Source organism: Tinamus guttatus, unplaced genomic scaffold (genome assembly GCF_059628265.1).
Source record: "Tinamus guttatus ecotype Peru unplaced genomic scaffold, ASM5962826v1 Tinamus_guttatus_pri_ptg000432l, whole genome shotgun sequence".
Taxonomy (NCBI): domain Eukaryota; kingdom Metazoa; phylum Chordata; class Aves; order Tinamiformes; family Tinamidae; genus Tinamus; species Tinamus guttatus.
Genome location: NW_028288966.1, coordinates 194,912 through 215,257, shown reverse-complemented (window position 1 = coordinate 215,257; position 20,346 = coordinate 194,912). Strand labels below are relative to the sequence as shown.

Genomic DNA, 20,346 nt, shown 5'->3' with positions numbered 1-20,346 from the left:
TGCCGTGGGGGGAGGCCCGGCCGGTGCTGCAGGCTGTTCCGCCGCTGCCATCCAGGCGGGCCGCAGCCGCCGGCTGCCTGCCGCCATCTTGTGTACCCGCCCGGAGAGAGGGGGCGGTCTGCGCAGGGCTCCAGGCATGCGCTCCGCCCCGCAGAGGTCACGGCCGCCTCCGGGGGCGCCAGCCCCTGAGCCCACCGGCAGACCAGCCGCAATCCCCGACAATTACTGGCATCTGCAAGGCCACGAATCCATAGCTGATTGAATAATCTTGCGCGTAATTAGTTAGACTATTGGTTTATTTAGCAACCGCATTCGTGTGCTTCTTGCAAATAAGGTATTGTATCCGGGACAGCACGGTGTATAAGTTGTATCTGATGCTCAATAAAGGTCTTTTGGCCTTTGGTATGATAATCTGGAGTCTGTGCACATCATATGCTGCAATGTCTCTTTAAAAGGTGATTTGTTCCCAGCTCATCTTGAAGTAACTTATATTAGATCTGCTTTTCTCCCTGTAAGAGCACATCTGCAAAGGATATTGTAATGGTATTTTTTAGTTTAGTTCTCAGTTTCTTTCCAAAAAATTCCTAATGTAGCATAAAAAACTGCAAAACAGTGACTTAGGCTTCCCTAAGTAGAGGCAAATTTACTTCAGATGAGAGCCAAATGTATTATCCTTTCATAGGATTATCTATGGAGGAGGAGAGTGCTTGCTGTGAGGCAACAGCCACAGTGCAATTTCTTCCACGTTTACACCTTCAGCTTTGCTGAATAAGGGTTCAGTACCCACAGCCTCACAGCACTGCTGTAACTAGGCTACTTTTCTTGACCTAGCCTATGTTTTAAGTGTACTTGGGCCTAAGGATGTAGGCCAGGAACTTTCCTGAGCTAACTCACATGCAATTCAGTAAACAACAGAAAGTGATGTTTTCTTTGATGAGCAAATATCTCAGTTTTTTCTTCATAGAAAAATATCAAAGGAAAATAAAAGGGCTGCATTTCAAACACCACCCTTCTGACATATATTCAGATATTTAGCCAAAGGAAGGTAGAAATTTAGGAATATTGTAAAAATATGAAATTTCTTCCTTTCTCTGTGTTCTGCTTTCTGTGACTTGTCCTTACAGATTTTTTTTTTTTTTTTTCAGAATGCATTCAGGTAAAGGCCTTTCTTCTTGCCATTTTGGTGGTCTGATTGCTGAACCTTGGCTTGTCAGCTCTCGGTATTTAGATATAGATGCTTTTTTCCTTGTTTCTGCTTTTGAGATTTTTGGCTTCCACAACATTCACACAGGATGCTGTGTTTTGCTGTGACTGCATCTCCCTGATGGGAGCAGCTCAGACAAACACAGAACACAGACTACACAAGGTACTGCCACAGCAGGGCTGTTTTATATTAACTGGGTTTGTCATGCAAATATGTTGCCTTTAAGTCTGTCTCTTACAGTGAAATGCACTATTACATCACCTGTTGTCCCTCGGCAAAGAAGTGAAACCTTCATAGCTACCAGTGATCAAAACCAAAAAACAAACAACAACAAAACCTTCCTCCCCCCAAAATGACACCATATATATTCTAGCTTAAAACAACTTACAGGCCATTGTCCAGACAAGAAAGAACACATACGTGAAGCTGAAAGCTCTAGACAGGATACGAAAGAATCACAGACAGAAACACAAAGGGAGAACAAGGTAGCAAAGAGAATTAGAAAAATGCCTCACAGCTTTTAGAAGCAATGTACTCATGTCAAATTCATCATTCACCCAGGCATCCCCATGTTATCTCTGAACTATCTCTAGCAGTGAGAACAGAACTCAGTGCAAAAGTCTTCTGGAAGTCCAAGAAATACTCAGGATGTTTGCTAGCAGAGAACACCATGCTGCTCTGCCTCTCTTGCTAGCCGTAATCCCTGCTAATAACAATTAAAATTATCTTGGGTGCATTTAGATACACTGCAGAGAGTGCAATACAGATTCACCTAGGGCAGGAGCTCTGAATATTCGGTACAAAGGGTCAAGCATAGCTCACAGATGAGTCCAAAATAAAAACAGCTCATTTGCTATGGCTAAATAGCCTGAACTTCCCCAAACCCGGGAAAAGTAGAATTCCATTTATATGCATACATGGGAACAGTAATGGAACAGGCAAAGCCTTGGCTCACAGAATCTAAACCAAAGTAATCAGTACAAATATATATGGTTATTTTCTTGGAGAAAAAAAGTAACAAACCAAGGCATAGAGTGGGTTCTATTTGCTAAATATTTCCTTTTCCAAAACAGACATAACATTATCACTATTCATTAAACAGATGACTGCCTACAGGACAAGCACTCACAATTAATTAAGATTTCAGATGGTGTTACAGTTCTACTGCATTTCCAGAAATCTTTTGCTCATCCTTACCAATGATGGCAAAAAGTGTTTTACTTGAGAAAAACTTATTATGTAATAAAAGCAATGAGATTTAATCTCAGTTTTAGTAAGTAATTATTATGCTGTGCCCAACTCTTCAGTATTAGAAACACACTTCTATTAAAATAAAGTTGTTAAATATAACAAGTAAATAACAGCACAGCTGTTTTCTTTCACAAATATATATATATATATATAAACTAGGTCTTAAACTATTAATAGCGTGTCTGCCTCTTTCATTAAAAAAAGTCATGCTGAAAGAAAGTGATCTTTGTATTTTACAGTCCCAAAATGTACGTGTAGTGGGGAAAAAATCAAACCTCAAAAAGTACACCAAAGTGACTAGATTAATTCTGACACAGTTCCTATAAAGTCATTGCATTGGAGTGTATCTAAAGTGCAAACTCAAAGATGTGCGACTTTTGACAAAGACTGTTTTTTTTGCATTTTTTTTTGTGCATGGTTCTCTGTACTAGGTGAAGGTGGTGGATAAGGCTCTACAGGAGCCTGGATGCAAGCCAAGGCGCGGGCAAGCCAGGCAGTGTCTCCCCTGCCCACTCTACCAGACAGAACTGAGGGGCAGCCTCAGCCAGCCCTGCTCCAAACACTCTGCACCACCGCCCGCAGCAGCACGAGTGACACCGCTACATTTCCTGAGGAAGGGAACTTCACTCAGTGATTAACGTCCAGGCTTCCCTGAAGTTAATGAGACAGGATTTCAATTTTAAATAAGTAAGGGTATCTGGCCATTAACCTCTTTTGCTCGCAGTCATGCTTGTAAAGTGAGAGTAATGGAATTTCTCTGGCTCCATGGGATGATGTATGGTGGGGCATTAACATCCGTGCGGCACCGAGATGATCGGGGGTGCCATGAAAGGCAGGTACTTAACTTCCTACCTTAAGCGCAAGGTAGAGACCTTGAGTCAACTGCTCTTTGTTAAAGTGCTGATTCTTTCATGTATTACAGCAGCAAAACATGAGAAAAAGGAACATTAATTAATAAAAAATGCACCACAGACACCGTATCACTAAGAAAGCCAATAACTTTACTGATTTGTCTGCAAAATACAAATTATACCTTATTTTCAGTAGGAGAATCTTGAAAATTTCCCTTTTTTGTTCACTACAGACAGCTAAATTATCTCCCTTGAGATACACAGATGTGGTTTAACTTAGTTATAACATCTTGTCCTCTAGTGGCGACAAAGTCCAGCTTATGCCGCTGTGAGCCTCTATTTTAATATTTGTTGCAAATGCTTGCATGCCCCCATTTACAAGCTATTTTGTAATGATCATTGTTTTATGGAAACAAATTCCCAGGAAAAAAAGAAAAAGAAAAAAGAAAACAGGATACAACAAACCATCTGAAGCAATCCAAGTGTAATACCTGTGGTAACCCAGGTCTGCCATTAGTCACTCCACGAAAGACTCTGGTACTTCATTTTTTTATTTTTTAAATTAGTTACTAAACTGACCTCTTTGAATCAAACTGAGGTATGGATCAGTCTGAGGTAGGAGCAGGGAAGGTAAAAATGCAACATCTGTTTATGCAAATAATCAAATGGATACTTTTCATGCAGAAGGTCTGAGGCTCAAAGCTTGGATTGCTCCACATCTTTGGTTAAAATATATTAACAAAAGCCTTTTATTACATCTACAGTCTGAAGCATTCTAACAGATACCAATCTTCCATCAGTCCTTCGAGAGACCTGTAGTGGCAGGAAATTAATGCCAAATAACTGACGACATCACAGCAGATGGCACAAACAGGAACAGATGAAATATGCCATGTTTAGGCAACAGCCTTTATTGAGGTTTCAAGTGGCTTTTAAAAAATTACAAAGCATTTACCTTCAAGGCGAAGGAAAAAGGAAAACAAAACAGCTTTGTTAGGACTATAGATAGAAGAGGGTATAAAGGATAACACATACAATACAAAAGGGTTGACATCCTGAAAACAGTCTAGGAGATCTTTAATTCTTATGTTAGCTTTACCTAAAAAAGATCTGAGGATAACAGATATTCTTATATTATTCATTAAAAATTGCTAAATTCTTCTTTTGGGATAAATATAAGCCATTTCGTTATAAAACACAACTTTTGAAAAACATGGAAATGATAAAAGCTTTCCTGTGAATGGCTCAATTCATACAACATACAGATTGTGCAGATCGGGTATAATCATGTAATCGTCACCAGCAATTAGACACTAAGTGACAACATCTTTTAATAGAGCATTAACATAGCTGTAACAATGTTTGAAGATGTCTCGAATGCCACTTCTGGTGTTTGAACTTGCAATTAAGAATGTTGCCTAAAACGGTAAGGTACAGATAAAGGAACAGAGAAAGGTAGACACTTATAGTTTACAGAAAGTGACTTCACAATCAAAGTTGTGCTTCTTTTCACTATATCAGTTTACAAATATGCATTATCTCCCACTCTCTTGCCACCATATGTTAGTATGTTATATTAGTATGTTAGTAGATACCTCAGTAGCAGGAACAAGAGAGATGACTGTCATCCATTTTCATGTGATTCTGCTTGTGTTTGTATAAAAACCATTGTCAGAATTAATATAAATTGCCCAGGCAATACTTTTTACGCTGCTTTCTGCTTAGTTACTTGCAATAATGTATTACACCGCATGTCTCTTAAGAATGCTAATTTTCCTTTCTCCTGTGTTGCTGAGGCAAATTGCAAGGTAAACTATTAATATGGCTATTCTTCATATTTCAATAAACTGACTCCCCCACCCCCACTGACAAGTTTCTACTACAATACTGATAAAGTTGCACTTTTTTATTGAAATGACAAGGTACATTTGTGATATAGTTGCATATTTTTGACACACCAAAGTTTAAAATTCTCAGAAAGAGAATATACGTTTATCTGAAGGTGAAGAAAGTGGTTTTGAAAAAAGTTTTGTGTTTTAAAATTAACTATAGGCTCCATTCTCAATTTTAAAAAAAACAACCCATGTGTATCTTTTTCTTCACCCTGCGGATCGCTATGTGAGAGAAGATGGATGCATGAGGAGCACAGTATTCTGCTTAAAGAGTTCCCAAATTATGCACTAGCCCCTGCATGACTGAGAGTGTCCTGTTAGGCAGGCATATGTGAGGGGCAGTAAGGGAAAAGTGGAGGTTATAATGCACACTGTAGCCTGTTTGGTGGCAGCCACTAAAGAGAGGTAGACTCTGCCACTGAGCACTGCATAGCAGCTGCAGGTGGAGATGGGAAATAGAGGGCGTATTTCCTGTAACAGCATCTTCTGTGGGTATTGCTGTTTAGCTCTTGCAGCTCTGTCCTTCATCATAGTGTCAACGTACATAGGTGAGAGTTGGAACACCTTTTGGAAAAGGGGAAATATTATCAGGTTTACTATGGCACTAACGTTTTGTTGGAACATTGTTTCCCTCCAACAAAAAAGATTAAACTGAATATACCATTTTCTTCTAATAAGCAAAAGGGACAAAGAGAAAGTTAAAACAAATGATCTATTCCTTCTGCTTAGGCGATTTTATTCAAAGGAACAGTATGAGGCAGGAGAGAATGTGGATACCAGATGCTGATGCAGACCTTGCTGGGGTGTAACACACAGGGATCACTGTTCAACAGTGTTCCCCTGTGGGCTAACATGACCACCAAGGTCCAGGAAAAAAGGGTGATCTGATGGCCAGTGTTGGTTGCGTAAAGTAAATCTACTTCTGAATAGCCCTTTAATCGATAATCTCTAAAATTTTCAAATCTGTGAGAGAAGGGAGTCATCTTTATAGTAGGTATGTTGGTGCCAATCCCTCACTTTTTACTCTTTCTTCCACTTCTGGAAATATTCACCTGCCCTCACATGTCTGACAGCCATAAAAGCTGTACATCCCCTTCTAACAGGCAGAATATCAGCTTCATTAATGAGAAAGGGCCAAAGGATGCTGCTTTGCCATTTAACCCGTGAAAAACTATAAGATACGCAGGATGCAAGTAATAGAAGGGCCCTCAACTTGTTACAATGCACAAAACAGCGTGAAAGAACTAATCAGTATATACAATGGATCACAGTTCACCCAACTGATTGTAAAATGTTGTATTAAAAGGATTCAGGTTGTTACACCATGGGTAAATTCTAAGCTTTTACAGATCAGTCTTTCAACAGCTCACTCGGATCTGTAAAACGTATGCCCAGTAAAAGAAAACTGAAAGAAAATAGTTAAATGTGCAACTGCACAAATATAATCCCCCCACTATTAAGATAACAAAAACTTTTGCTATTACCATAATTATTATATATATTAGAAAGCTATACACAAGCATGTTAATTTCACAGATTTTTTAAAAGATTCTTAATATTTTATATAATTAGAAATACACATTTCAAAAACAAAACTTCTGCAAAGAGAAAACAGTTATCTTGGTTAGCAAAGCATGGAGTTCTTCATGGCTTAGGGTAGTGCTTTCTATACAAAAAGTCCTCTCCAGGACTGTTTAAAAGATTAGCAAAGCTATCAAGGAAAAAAGAACACATTTTGGCTTAAGGAAACTACAAAAGCCACAAATGCTTTGCAAACTCTGTCTTACTTTTTAATATGAAAATAAGCAAAATGTAATGTACATATTTTTATATTTTTTATTTAATAAGTGATGCAGACCCAGATTTTTTTTAAATTAAATATGTTAGCCCTCAAACTCAACATTTTTACAAGTATGGTCCTCTTTAAATGTCTTTGATCCTTTTAAGTGAGTGCCATACTCTACTGATATGCCTGCATGTTTGTGAGCATTTTAGGTATGTTAGGTGACCCAGTCTCTTGCTAGCATTGATTCACGGCCACCCAACGGCTGGGTCTGTCAAAACATCTGTACATTTTTCTATATGTTGCATAACAGCTGCTTTCTCTCTCAGTAAAGATCTGCCACTTCTGGCAAATGTTTTCCTTTTGTCTATTTACATGTAAATAACGTTGAACCTGCAACATGACACTAGCTATTGTAACATACATTTTGCAAGGGAGCACAACAGTGAAGTGAGCCTTAAAATCTATTTTGTACAAATGTTCTGTTGTACAACTCAAGTGCTAAGTTTATCTCAGCATTTCTGGTTATCCTTATACTGTATCACTGAGGCAATTTAAAAGTACTTTTACAAAACAGAGTACCTGACATTTTTTTCCCCACACACAGCACATATAATGCATATCGACCCTCCCCCCCCATTAAGGTATAGCACACACACACTGCAAGAAGAAAAATCTAATAGGTAATAATGTTATCATGTCGCCCATCCTTCAGAGAGCCGCATGCGCTTGACAGAGGGGCTTTCCCTTTCGTCCGGCGAAGGTCTGGTGAGTCCGATGGGGGAGTGGAATTCATTGTGGTGATCTTCTCGGTCGCTTCCGTCGTATGAACTGCTACAGCTGCTCAAACTGTCAACGGGAGATCTCCCCGCCTCGTGGCGCGTGTGCTGTGGGTATCTCGAGGGGGTGGTGGTACGGTCTCTAGGAGGAGAAACAGGTTCTGACTTGATGCTGAGGCTTTGAGTAGAAGGCAGGGAGAGATTTGTACTCTGAGATAAATGAGTGCTAGTGCAAGCTCTGTAGGAGGAAAGGAAACCGAGTTACAGACTGAGGAGGCATGGAGCCCCCAGAAATGCACAAACACTCATACAAAACATCAGTGGAAAGGCTCACGCAGTACCAGTGCATGCGGAGAGTATGAGCACTGTTTGCTGGGGATATGGAGAAAAAATTTGGAGAGATGAAAGCACCTGATCAGGCACCTCTGCTATACCCTGGGATTGAAAGAAAGTCAACAAAGTATTTCTCTCTCTCTCTCTTTTTTTTTTTTTTTTTCAAATTAATAACCTGCCAAAAATGATTTGATGAGTCGTGGAAAGTGTCAGAGGAATATACTGATTTGCCCAATTCAGGGAATATTTTGAACATCAAGAGGAAGCGTCACTCTGCAGCTTTTCACATGGCAAGCTATGTACCTATTCTAAATTCATGTTCTTTATGTGTGTTTTTGTGGGCAGGCAGCGACAGAAGAAAGCTGAAGGCAGAGGGGAGAGAGAGGACTGAGAGTGCACATTATCTCCAGGAGAGAAAATGTGATCACTTGCATCTGAAGAATATTTTACACAAAGGCACCACCTACTGGTAAAACCTGACTTTTTAGTATTACAGTTCTCAATATGTAATTCCTATTCTGTTCTTTGATGTTTTAGTGCTGGGACCACTTATGAGGCTGAAGTTTGAGTCTAATCTGTGTCTAAGACACAGTTTCAAGGTTTCTAACAGTAGGGTTTTACACAGGGAGAGACTGAAGCTAGTAGGGGCAACAGGCCATTCTGCTACCAAAGACCAAAGGGGTGTGCAGACATTTTTACAGCAAGCAGAAGACATTTGGGGATTTGGAAGTATGTTTGAGCTTGTAGAATAAATGGTTAAGTTCAGACATGGTCATTTCTATTTACTAAAATATTACACTTTTTTTGATACCTCATTGACTGAGTCGAACTTTTACTCAAGCAAAATCTACTACAATAACTTTGGAAAAAGGCAAAACGCTGTTTTCTTTTGACAAATTCATACTTGAAATTATATGGCTTCACAATTGAATGATACCAACTGCTTTTATCACTGATCGTTGCAATGTTCAATAATGTATGGATCTTGTCAGTCAACAGAGAAAACACCAATACCTCCAATTGCTTTCACCCTTCTTTTGGATACAGAACAGTTTGTCAAAATTTGCAGTAATCCCTTTCATAGGTCAGAATTAGAGAGTAACAGCACTCATCGTAGAAAACACAAAATATTTTTGGCAAGCAGGACTTTTTTTTTTTTTGCTTTTCTAGATATTAAGTAAGCACACATAAGAAACTGTAATATCAAACTCGATCATTCCAATCTAGTGAAACATTCTACTCTTTTGTTGAAAACTTATTGAAACAAAGCCAACAAGAATACATTCTTGGCTTTTGTTTTGCTTTTCATTTCCAGTGATTTTATTTTTCATTTACTTGGGAGATACTAGGACTTTACCTGGGAAAAAAAAAGGCTGCTAGTTTAGCATATATGATGGGATTCAGGACTTTAGGTGCCAAACTTACAACTGAACCTGAAAGTCCATAATACAGGATGGTGGAACCTGAGAATTTGGTTTTGAAGTGTTTCATATGAGTTGGTGACATGCCACTTAGCAACATCTAAGAACTTACAAATCCATGCTAGTTAAAACAACCAGATTCAGTCAAATTTGCTCATATGGAACATACTTGACTTTACATGCAGTCTATTCTGTTACAGCCCCCAGAGGAACAAATCCAGAGCAACAAGCTGCATTTTCCAAGAAACACAGTCAGTATTGTTACATTACAATGATACGTTTTAAAATGTGTTTCAAAAGTGAGTATGAAAATGCATCTCTATAGATTTTTCTTTAGATTCTTTGAGATTCATTACTGAGGTTATTTACATAACTTGCATATGAATTTGCAGTCTTAAGAAATACTGCAGGTTGGCCTGCAACTGGAACATATTTTTTTGTAAATTGAAAAAATCATTTCAGACAGGACATTTTTGGAGTTTAAAACAGTATATTAAGGCAATTGATATGAATCATAATTCAAAATATTCATTTAATTAAAAAAAATCAATTTGTGCTAGAATTATTTCCAAAATGAGTTCCAAAATGAGGTATGGTGACTGTAATTTACATTATTTGGTTAAAATTTCTGAAACAATTTACCAAATTTCATGTAAGCTGATAAAGCTAATTATGGTAAGGCTAATAAACCTATTGTTACACATCAGTGAGAATGGTAAAAGAGTACTTACTTAGCTGCAGTCTTTAGTCTTGTATTCTAAATAGAAAATTGATCTCTATTTAGAATGGAAGCTTTCTATATTATAAAAAAATGCAGATATCTTTTTCCTACTCGATTCTCTCTGTGTTTGAGTGTGGATACAGCTAGTTCTGTATATTTTTTACACAGTTGCTTCATATAAATATGTAATCGTTGTGGAGGCATTTTGTCATTTGAAATACACTGTAAGTTCACTGAAAACCAGATGGGTTTTGAATATGGTAAGTCCATGGAGAAAATAAAGCAAATGAAAGGATTGAGTATAATTATAAACACTTAATAAGTGCCACAGTCTGCTCACATTAATGTGATCACTTTTCCTCATACATTGTACAGAAACATTTCATTTTATGGGGACAATGAGGAATAGTAAAGTTTTAATTTTACACAGCAGTTCATATTCAGATCAGTATGAGTGAAGATCTCATGATTATTTAGAATAGAGCAACCACAAGGCAGGAATACTGGTTCCTATCTGGGTTCAACATGATGCATCTGCCTGGCTCTGTTGTCTAACAAGTACGATGCAAGTCAGGATGCAACAAGCTGCAAGGGGGTTTAGTTCTTGATGCCCCTGAGCTCAGATCTGCTTTGGATTCAAATCTCCAACTGGTTCTGAAGCATGCACAAATAGAAGGGCAGGTCTGACTAGGTGGCCGGTGATGACATGAACATGCATCAAATGGATTTTTATAGAGGGAGAAGGACCTCTATTGAAGGAGGAAAGAGTCTCACATATATTTTTGCACACCCACATTTGTTTCTCTAACTTAGCTTACCTTATCACTTTAAATATTTTTCTTGTTGTTCTTAAATGTATATATAGAATCACAGAAGTAACACTGGATATTTACAATAAAATTTAGTTTTGTCTATACCTTACACAACACTGGATATTTTTGACTTCTGAATAATTCACAATATCCCCTCCCTGTTTTTCTTTCAGGTAAAAGCAAAGTGGGTTTTTTTTTCCTTCTTTTTTTTCAGATTTTTTGATGAATGTAAAAAAAGCTGAATAACAATTTCTGTGCCAGGACATTTTGATTAGCTTTCACACTTTTAATTTTACCCTTAAAGAATAATTTAAAACTGAACATCTCATTTACAATGGTGGCGTAAAAACATTGGCTTAATCTGAAATATTTTAGGGTCTTATTCAGAACAAGGAGGTTGGCAAAACTAATACAAATTCACAAAATATGATGTCACTGACTCTAAATTCTTCACTTAAAAAAGGGCTCAGTGGAAAATATTTGCCCCAAACCAATTATGATTACTAGCTAATCAAAATTAATCATTGCTGATTAGTCTGCTTTTTTGATAAGAATCACAGAACAAATCAATAGTATGTATGGATTTGGGCAAATCTTTTGTTCCTTTGGGCAGTATTTTGGAGAAATTTCCCTTGTGTATGAAGTTCTATATACTGAAGATGCTTTTGATGAAATACTGATGGAATTTTTATGTTTGCCCTGATATTTGATGAAAGCCAAACTTTCACCTGTAGATGACACTTAAGTCAGAAAAGATCCTCTCTTAGACTGAGACGTATGGATGAAAAGAGTGTTTTGCATGAAATGGACTTGTGCCTGAAGTATATAAACTATTAATTTGAAAGCTAGGAATGGAATCCCCTCCTGGTTGAGTGATTAATTTCTGGTCAATTCTCTGGTCCATGTTAAATAAGCAGAAAGCCTCTCCTCTCCATAGGAGACACTGCAACAATATTCAGGCAAAAATCTCTTACATTTTGGGTGTATACGCCCTACTGCCGATGGAGAAACGTCTCGCAACTTCCACCACCTTCCAGTCTGTGACCTCACTCAGCTACGCCTCACACACTGCAGGGATTTCGGAAGTCTGTTTTATCAAATGTCTGGAGTAACTAGAGTTTTGCATGATTGTCTCATTTTTTTTCCCTGAAAATTCTAGCTCAGCTGATGCGGACTGGATATGGTCAGTGTGCTTTCATAAATGTTAAATAATCCAGAACTTAGAATAGGCTCTTCTGTATATGTAACTCAACAAGTAAAATAAAATCAAGAAATGCTTGTTATTTTCTGCATGCACAGAAGACTTCTCCAGAATTGTCAGTGAAGCAGCTTTCATACAAATCACCGTAAGAATTAATAATAAGAGTAGCCACTCAGAAAGTATTCCACCAGCCACCATCATTGCACTTTGGCTTTTTGTGATATGAATTAGAAACAGATGATGATGTGTGACATATCTGAAAAAGTATGTAGTTAGTTTAGGATATAATTTATACTTTTTTTGGGGTTAACCAAATAGCCTTATTACATTTTTTGGTACACCGCTGAAAACAATCAGCTTATTGTAAAGTTATACATTTATGTCTAACATGTGAGTTTTCGATTTATTTGAGACTTTATGTCTTTAGTTGTATAGTTAGTCTGGTGCCCCAGGAAGAGTACAAACCTCAAAAAGAAAATAAAAGAAACCTAATGGAAAAGTATTAAAGCTATTTTTTTTTCTAATGCAGCAACTATTTCAGTTGCATGTTTTTACGCAGTTAGTATCTGTATAGACTTATTTATATATAAGCGAGGTTCGAAAAGTGTATGGTTCCTCTAAAACATCTGTATAGTTTTAAAAACCCCAGCCGTTTGTACATGGTAAGGAAATTACAGTAAGTTACAGAATGTGGTCAGATAAATTTGAAGGAGAATTTTGAAGTATGAGCCACATTTACAGTATTAAGCGCTCTCAGATTATGGCAAATGTCCCGTAAAAATCAGTGCACATATGCAAAACACCTCTTTCTGAAAGAAAAAAATGTAGTTTAATTTCCGAATGTTTTTGAATTAAAATTCTACTCATGAATATACATTTTCAGTTTACCCTTTTACAATGAAAACTTTCTTAATTCAAATATGTTAGACTAAACCTGAGGCTAAGAGTGAAGTGTTAGTGGATACTTAGGATCTTACTCAATAAAATGGGAGATGCCAGGATCTTTGAAAATTATACTTTTAAAGTTTACTTGAATTAGCCAATAGGTTGCTTTTCCAATGTGATTTCCCTGTGTAAATTTTCACACTTTAAAAAATACTGAAATAATTTAATTTTTTAAATTAAATAATTTACTTTATCAATTTTGAAAAAAAATCTCAAAGTTAGCCACTAGAGGGTGCAAATACCTATCCTCCTCCTCCACATGGGCAAATCTAGGGCTGCCAGGTTGTTAGGCCTAATTATTTTTTGCTTGTATAAGACAGGTCCAAAGAAATGAAACTCACATGTCACAGCTGAGCAGATGAGAGTATGTGATTATTATGTAAGAGTAAGGTTTAATCTCAGATCAAACCGTTATGTCATTCTAATTAAAAATATTTAGAAAATTTTCAAGTTTTTTTTGTTAAAGTTTACGCTATAGTAACTGGAAATAAAAAGTATAACGGGCAAAATAAAACAGCAGCACAATACAAGTATTTGTTTTTGGCTTTAGTGATGAAATAAAGTGCTATTTAAAGAAATAAACGGTGAAACATGAGCATTAATCTTTACTATACTATTGAGAAAATACCAGGGAAACAGAATATTTCATTTTAGCTACCTGACAGGCTTTTCATGAAATATGTAGTTTCAAATCTTGGAAACTGAGCTGTTACATGCAGTAAATATGTGCTGATATGTTACTGTGATGTATTGCATATTTGGGATTACTTGGAGATGCTAAAGTCACTGTAGACCAATAGGATATTTTAAAGAAAGCACTGCTTACCCCAATTGACTGAGGGCAGATGGTGGCATATTATGTAGGTGTTGCTGTTGCCAGCCAGTCACAGAACCAAGATGAAGAGCACTGGCTGTATTAAACCCAGAGAGAGATGATATATCTGCACTACTCAGAGAGTATTCTAGATTTGAAAAAAGAAAAGACAATAATTAAAAGAGAATTAAGGAGGAAGCAATTAAACAATAACTAGCATCATAATTCTCACATGTCACTTAATAAGCCTTTTAATTTTAATTACACCCATCATATTAAGTTGAGCTAGAAAAAGTAGACTCTCCTCTTCAGTCAACTCATTAATTTGGAAGGAAATAATGCACGAATAATTACTAATAATTACCCACTGCCCTATGGCTTTAGGAAGATGCGTTCAAGAACTAGATGAAATTATCTGTTGCATTAAGAGGATCAAGTAGTTTGTTTTAAGTCACATTTCTTATAAAAGCCACTGGAGGAAAGATATCAAGGCAGTTTTCCCTTTGAACAAAACCATCATTTCTCAACTAGCTCTGTGTCCAGTCAGTGGCAGATGCAGACTAGCTGAGTGAAGTGTGACAGCACATTGGCGTTGCGGTTTTCAGCATAGCCCAACTAACATTAGCTACCTTGCTGCGACCGAGACAGACATTTGCCTGCGTCTTGCTCCTTCCCCGCTCTGCATTGTTTCTTGCCCCATACTCACCAGTACCATATGTTGTAGAAATGGCTGATGGGTATCCTCCCATTCCTTGCCCTGGGAGAGTAGGAGTTGCTACGGAAACCACAGGAGTAGCCAGTGACTGAGCAGACTGCGAGTTATTTATCCTCTGATTCTTTTAAAATAAGTAAAATAAACATATTATCGACCGGGTTTTGGTGTAGTAGCTTTCTGGGTATGTTTTAGTGCATGAGGAATACAAGCTGATACAGATTTCTAGAAATTATTCATTTAGCATGTGGCTTTTATGAACTCTGCCAACCCTATCATTTACGATCCTTCAAGAGACAAGTTGTCACCATAGCAACCCATTACATCAGTATCTCCTAGGTAACTGAGCTAGTAACAAGTGGGATTGCTTTTATTGCGGGCAGAAAAACAGATCGGGTGACAAACTGATGGAATATGTAAACTCTACTCCCATGGTTTTGCTTTCCATTCAAATGCAAAAAACAACAGCAACAACAAAACAAATAAAAAACCCACCCCCAAACTGCAAGACCCACTCCTGGATCTTCTGACTCACACAGTGGCAAGCACCACAGCAGAGCTGAACACTGGGCTCTGACCAGCAGATGGTGCTCTGACTACTCCAGTTTTTCTAACGACAGAAGCTACTTCAAGGATTGAGAGGTAGCAGAGCATTTATACATTTATCTTCAAAGCACTAGATGCTGTGCTGTACAAATTGCACTAGAAAACTCTTAATTCTGTGAGTTTCAGGCTAAAACATCTGGGGAGCCACCAAAACAACATAATAAGGCAGTGTCATCTTCAAGAGCATAAGATTACATGCTAGCAAAGCAACTCTAACAGGAAAGCTCTTTTAATGTGCATTATCTCAATATGTGCAACAAGTACATGTTTGTCCTCTATACTGCTAGATTTCAGGAGTGGTGATTGGCACTCTTGTTCATAGTATAGCAATGGTAAAGTTTTCCCTTTTCATTTTACCATCTACAGAGATGGAAGTTTTTTTTTTTTTTTTTTTTAATTATTAAGACAAACATCACTACCACTTACCAAAAGCAGATCAACATCCTCAGACTGAGAGCATAGGAAAGGAGCATTAAAAATTAATGAGTGGAAGCATGTACCAGGATGCAGACATAGCATAGCATAACAAAGAGCTTCACTTGATAGGAGGAGCAAATTAAATACTTTCTGAGCCTAGCTCAGAAAAAGAGCAGTTCCTAGATGTGATCTTTGTCCTTCTGATGAGATACGTGTCTCAACTGTGACGACAATCCATCTATTTTTTAGCACGAGTCATTAGCTTAGAATTCATTATTTTTTCCACAGCCCCAGTGGCTGCAGATTATGTTGCTATACCTGGTTTTAAGAGATCTGACCATTCACAGAATCCCTTGGAAAGTATCAGTTTTAAGGACCTTGGAATAAATCATTTGATGGAGACAGTCTGTCACTGCCTTGGTTGACTTTGAGTATAGCCCTGTAGAAGACTATTTATTACTCATCCTCTTAAAAGACAGCACCACATTTATGGGGGTTTAGTTTGATATTCAAAGTTAATTTATAATGCATCGACCTAAAGTAGCCGACTTGGAAATTGTTTTAATAGCTTGTCTGTTACATAATGGAAAAATGTGTTTATAGTGTCACTGAAATTTACCATCGAGATCCTTTTTAATCAAGCCCACTTTTAATGCTAAATCACTCATGAAAGATTTACTTGCAACCACTAACCCACTTTCAGTAGGGAACTTTAAGGTACTCACACGAAACCCTAATGATTCCACCTTCTATCATAATACTCTGCTTAAATGTTGTTAATCCTGGCAGGCGATATAGCTGTCTGATGCTCCAGTTTATCCTGTTCTACCTATTTACTGCCTCTTTATTGATATCATTATAAAATTTTGCCTTTGGAGTTCAGAGGGATGGAATTTAAATTCACTTATTTGTAGTTAATTAGCCATTGGCTGAGCATCTCTGTGGCTAAATATTTAGGAAAAATATAGCGTATTAGGAATGCACAGGGTTAAATTCAGTCTTTATAACAAGTCCAGGAAAGGATCTCCCAGCTACTAGGAAAAAGAGTGCAGAAGCTTGGACTGTGCAGGACACAGTTCTTATTTTGTAACTCAATAGAAAAAAAAAAAGGAGGAAATAAAAATGACTTCATAAAAGCAACCAAACAGACTCTGCCTACATCCTCAGCATGATATCAGGCCTAAAGGCTAGATAGAGACCAAGCAAGCAAGAACATGGAATGCTTTCCCACCAATTTTAGTGGGCTTAGCAGGCCCTGAAAATCTTAAATATCTGTGATCTGAATGACAGGAAAAAATAAAAAAGCTCTGAAAATGCATTACCACTGATGGCATTGTATTCTTGCTGCCAGGTGGGATAAGCACGCGGAGATCTGGTTTACGGCTGTTCATTCCCAAATTCATTGGGGGCGGAGATTTTGCTTGCACATTCTTGTTCAAGTTGCCAGGTGAGACCAGCAGACCTGGTGAGTTGCGAGGGTTGCCATACCCATTTCCTGTTTAAAAAGGAAAACAAGATACGAAAAGGAGAGAGAACAGTCGTAAGTGCAAACATTCAAAAAACTTCAAATAAAAAAAATCAAAGTAAAGACTTGTGTCACACAATGTCTCTATACAGGAGAATAAAACTCATGCTGTATTTGGAACAATTGGTCTTATAATTCTTTCCTCTGTGGCAACTGGCATTTCAGGGATGTGCAGAAGTTTAACTCCATTTATAGCACTATGGTATATACCATAACATAATGTTATGGCATTCAGAGCAGGCAAGCTCTAACTTTTGCCTTACAAGAAAATTTAGAAAGTCAGACAATTGTATGTCTTTAAAAATAAAAATAACTCAAAGCTGTGCTGTGTTTTCTTGACAACTACAGAGGATTCTGACTTGCCTGACTCAGCCCTTTCCAGTTCATAATTTTGTTTTGTTTTTAAACAAAGGATGAGTACAGCAAGGCTATAATTTCCAGAAAAGGTGGGGGAGGAATAGAAAGATTCTTAAATGTTTTTGGCTCTCTTTCCCCACACTTTTTGAACTTGATTCTGTCAAAAGTAAAGTCAATGGGAGCAAGAGCATGTCCTTTTTTGGAAAATGCCTCTGTACCTTCATCTTCCTTCCTCTGCTGCTTTTACAAACCCCTGTTCAGTCAGGCGGATACTTCATGTGGGTTTTTTTTTCTTTTTTTTTTTTTCCTCCCAGAAATAGGTTTCCTACAGTCACTAAGCAATCCTGACAATTGTCTATCAATACTGACAGTGACCTGCCATCCCACTGAGACCTCCTTTTTTTCATCCATCTAATTTCATCTCCTACCCACACAAGTCTGGAAAAAGACATGATTTTTTACTGCTTGCTTGAAATTCTGTCTCTACAGGGTGAGAAGCGACACAGAAACTGCCCACTCATAGTGAGGAAAGAGTATAAACACTAATACAGAAAGAGAAAAATTTCATGTGTAAGTACCAAGGAAACAAATCTCAGGAAAGACGTTATGTTCACTTTGGTTCTTTGGAACTTAGGTTCACAGATAGCGAGCCGTGATACAACCTAAAAGTAGTGTGGGAAGAGGGGCTAGTGAGCATGGAGCAGACCTTGGAATTACAAGCCCTGGACCTGCAGGATTCCCTTTGCAGTCCCAAAGTCAGTGAAGCACTCTGTATCTCATGGTTTTTGCATGTGAAATGGGGCTATAGACCTAACGCACATAAACGTATTATGGAACCAAATTTGATGAAGTCTAGGAGCTGGCCCTAAAAATAACAGTAAATGAGAGTGAATCTTTCTGCTTTGGATATTGAATTGTGCCCAAGCGTGACATTAAATCTGAATTTTAATTTGCAAGCACATAGACTAATTGCATTTATCAAATCAACAAATTCGTGGAGAAGAGAATTGACCAAGGGCTATTATATACAAAAATATCAGCTTAGGCCCTGGAAAACCCTGACCTGTGAAAACTAGGATTGGGACACAGGGTACCACTATGTGCTTGACTCCCATAATCTGTGCACCTGCTATTAGCCACTAGTCTTGTCTGGCTTTTTTATTCCTGTGCTTTTAATTATAAAATTATAATGATCTTTCGACTGTTTGCAAAAAGAATTAAGATGAAAACTTAAAAACACTCAGATTGCTCAGATATTAAACAAAAATATTCTTTACAGTTAATCTAATTATCATCTTACAGTCAGTGAGATAAAATGTGCTAATTAAAAAAAAAAGTGTATTTTACACTTAGAAGCTGAAATAACTCAGCACCAAGCAAGAAGTTTCCATTTCATGTCAGTAGGCTATTTTTTAAATGAACAATTGCCTTCCACGTGGATTTGCTATATTTTAAGCTCTAATTAATTCTATGTGTTATCAGAAGTACAGGGGCATTTTAAATATATAATATTTTTTTCTAGAAACTACAGTGCCTTTTAAAAGCTGAGCATCAGTGCCTTGACAAACTGAACACTGAAAACACTAAATACTGAAAGAACAGTTATGATGTGGTAGAGAGAGAAACAGAAGAAACTGAAGCAAAATAAATTTCTCTGGTGCTGGCTTCATATTGGAGCTATTTTACCAAAAGGAAGTAAAACTGCCTTGTGAAATCTGTTGCATGACAAGCATTTTTTTTGTGTGAAAATGAACCTGTTTGAAGAAACAATGTATTTTTTATATTTTGCAATATATGATCCAAGATATTTAAAGACACCATGCTTTGCAGTCTTCATCTATGTTTTTAAGGTCGTGATTTTTGGAAAAAAGAAACCTTTACAAGAAAGCTCTCCTGTTTTCCATAAGAGATTTATTTAATGCAATTTTCTACTAAGAATTGAGAAATAATAATGCATCCCTACCAAGTTACAGAAACATTAGTCAGACCTTCAGTATTATTTACGCTCTGATGTAAAATATTTTGAACACTGATAACCTTTCTTCCATTTACATTTCAGAACATCAAATTATTTTTAAGAACTACTGCAAGCCACCTTTCACCAGTAGATTTCTGCTGTTCATGGCACATTATGCCAGCTAGCATTTTGGAGACATATAATAACCATTCCTCCTTCCAGCCACCAAATTGTTATTCTTTTGGTATAATGTGGATTCAGGAATGAAAGACTGTGGACCTTAAACCAATGATATAGAAACCCCTCATTTGAAAATCGGGGATGAATGCATGCATGTGGTTTACAGCTATGAAGATTCTGCATTTAAACCAGCTCTTTAAACTGTATCCTCCTTACTCAGAAAGCTGTGGCTGCTCTGGGGCAGCTGTCCCACCTTCAGATAAATCCACCAAAGAGAATGGTCTCATTTACATTCAGAGGCAAAAAAAAAAAAAAAACATATAGGACTTCTAATATACAGATTAAACCTTTCTTCATCCTATACTTTAAAATTACACTGGACAATTATCAATATAGATGTGACTCTATGCAGAACACCACATTCCACTATCCACTTGAAAGCGCAAAAATTATATGTCATGTATGAATGGATTTCCTGATTATAGATTATGAGAAAATGAAAACCAGATGGATTTTAGAGCAAGTTGGCTTTACATTTTTATTTGGTTAAAAGTCATATTTTTGCTGGAATAGAACACTTTTAAA

The 20,346-nt window shown here is 37.3% G+C and overlaps 1 protein-coding gene across 11 annotated transcripts in view; it reads right to left on the bottom strand.

The window, feature by feature from the left end:
* Positions 1-7,617: 7,617 nt before the first annotated feature.
* Positions 7,618-20,346, bottom strand: part of LOC104576022 (myocyte-specific enhancer factor 2C) — a 126,338-nt gene continuing 113,609 nt past the window's right edge. For 5 of the 11 annotated variants that reach the window (XM_088531759.1, XM_088531760.1, XM_088531757.1 and 2 more), the window contains 5 exons: positions 17,065-17,237; positions 15,752-15,775; positions 14,714-14,843; positions 14,020-14,155; positions 7,630-7,998 (listed from right to left, as the gene is read on the bottom strand). In XM_088531759.1, coding sequence (XP_088387885.1) covers positions 7,677-7,998; positions 14,020-14,155; positions 14,714-14,843; positions 15,752-15,775; positions 17,065-17,237 — 785 coding nt within the window. In that variant the 3' untranslated portion in view covers positions 7,630-7,676. Of the gene's footprint in view, positions 7,999-14,019; positions 14,156-14,713; positions 14,844-15,751; positions 15,776-17,064; positions 17,238-20,346 lie in introns of all 11 variants that reach the window. The other 6 variants (XM_088531764.1, XM_088531767.1, XM_088531756.1 and 3 more) reach the window with 6 other exon arrangements.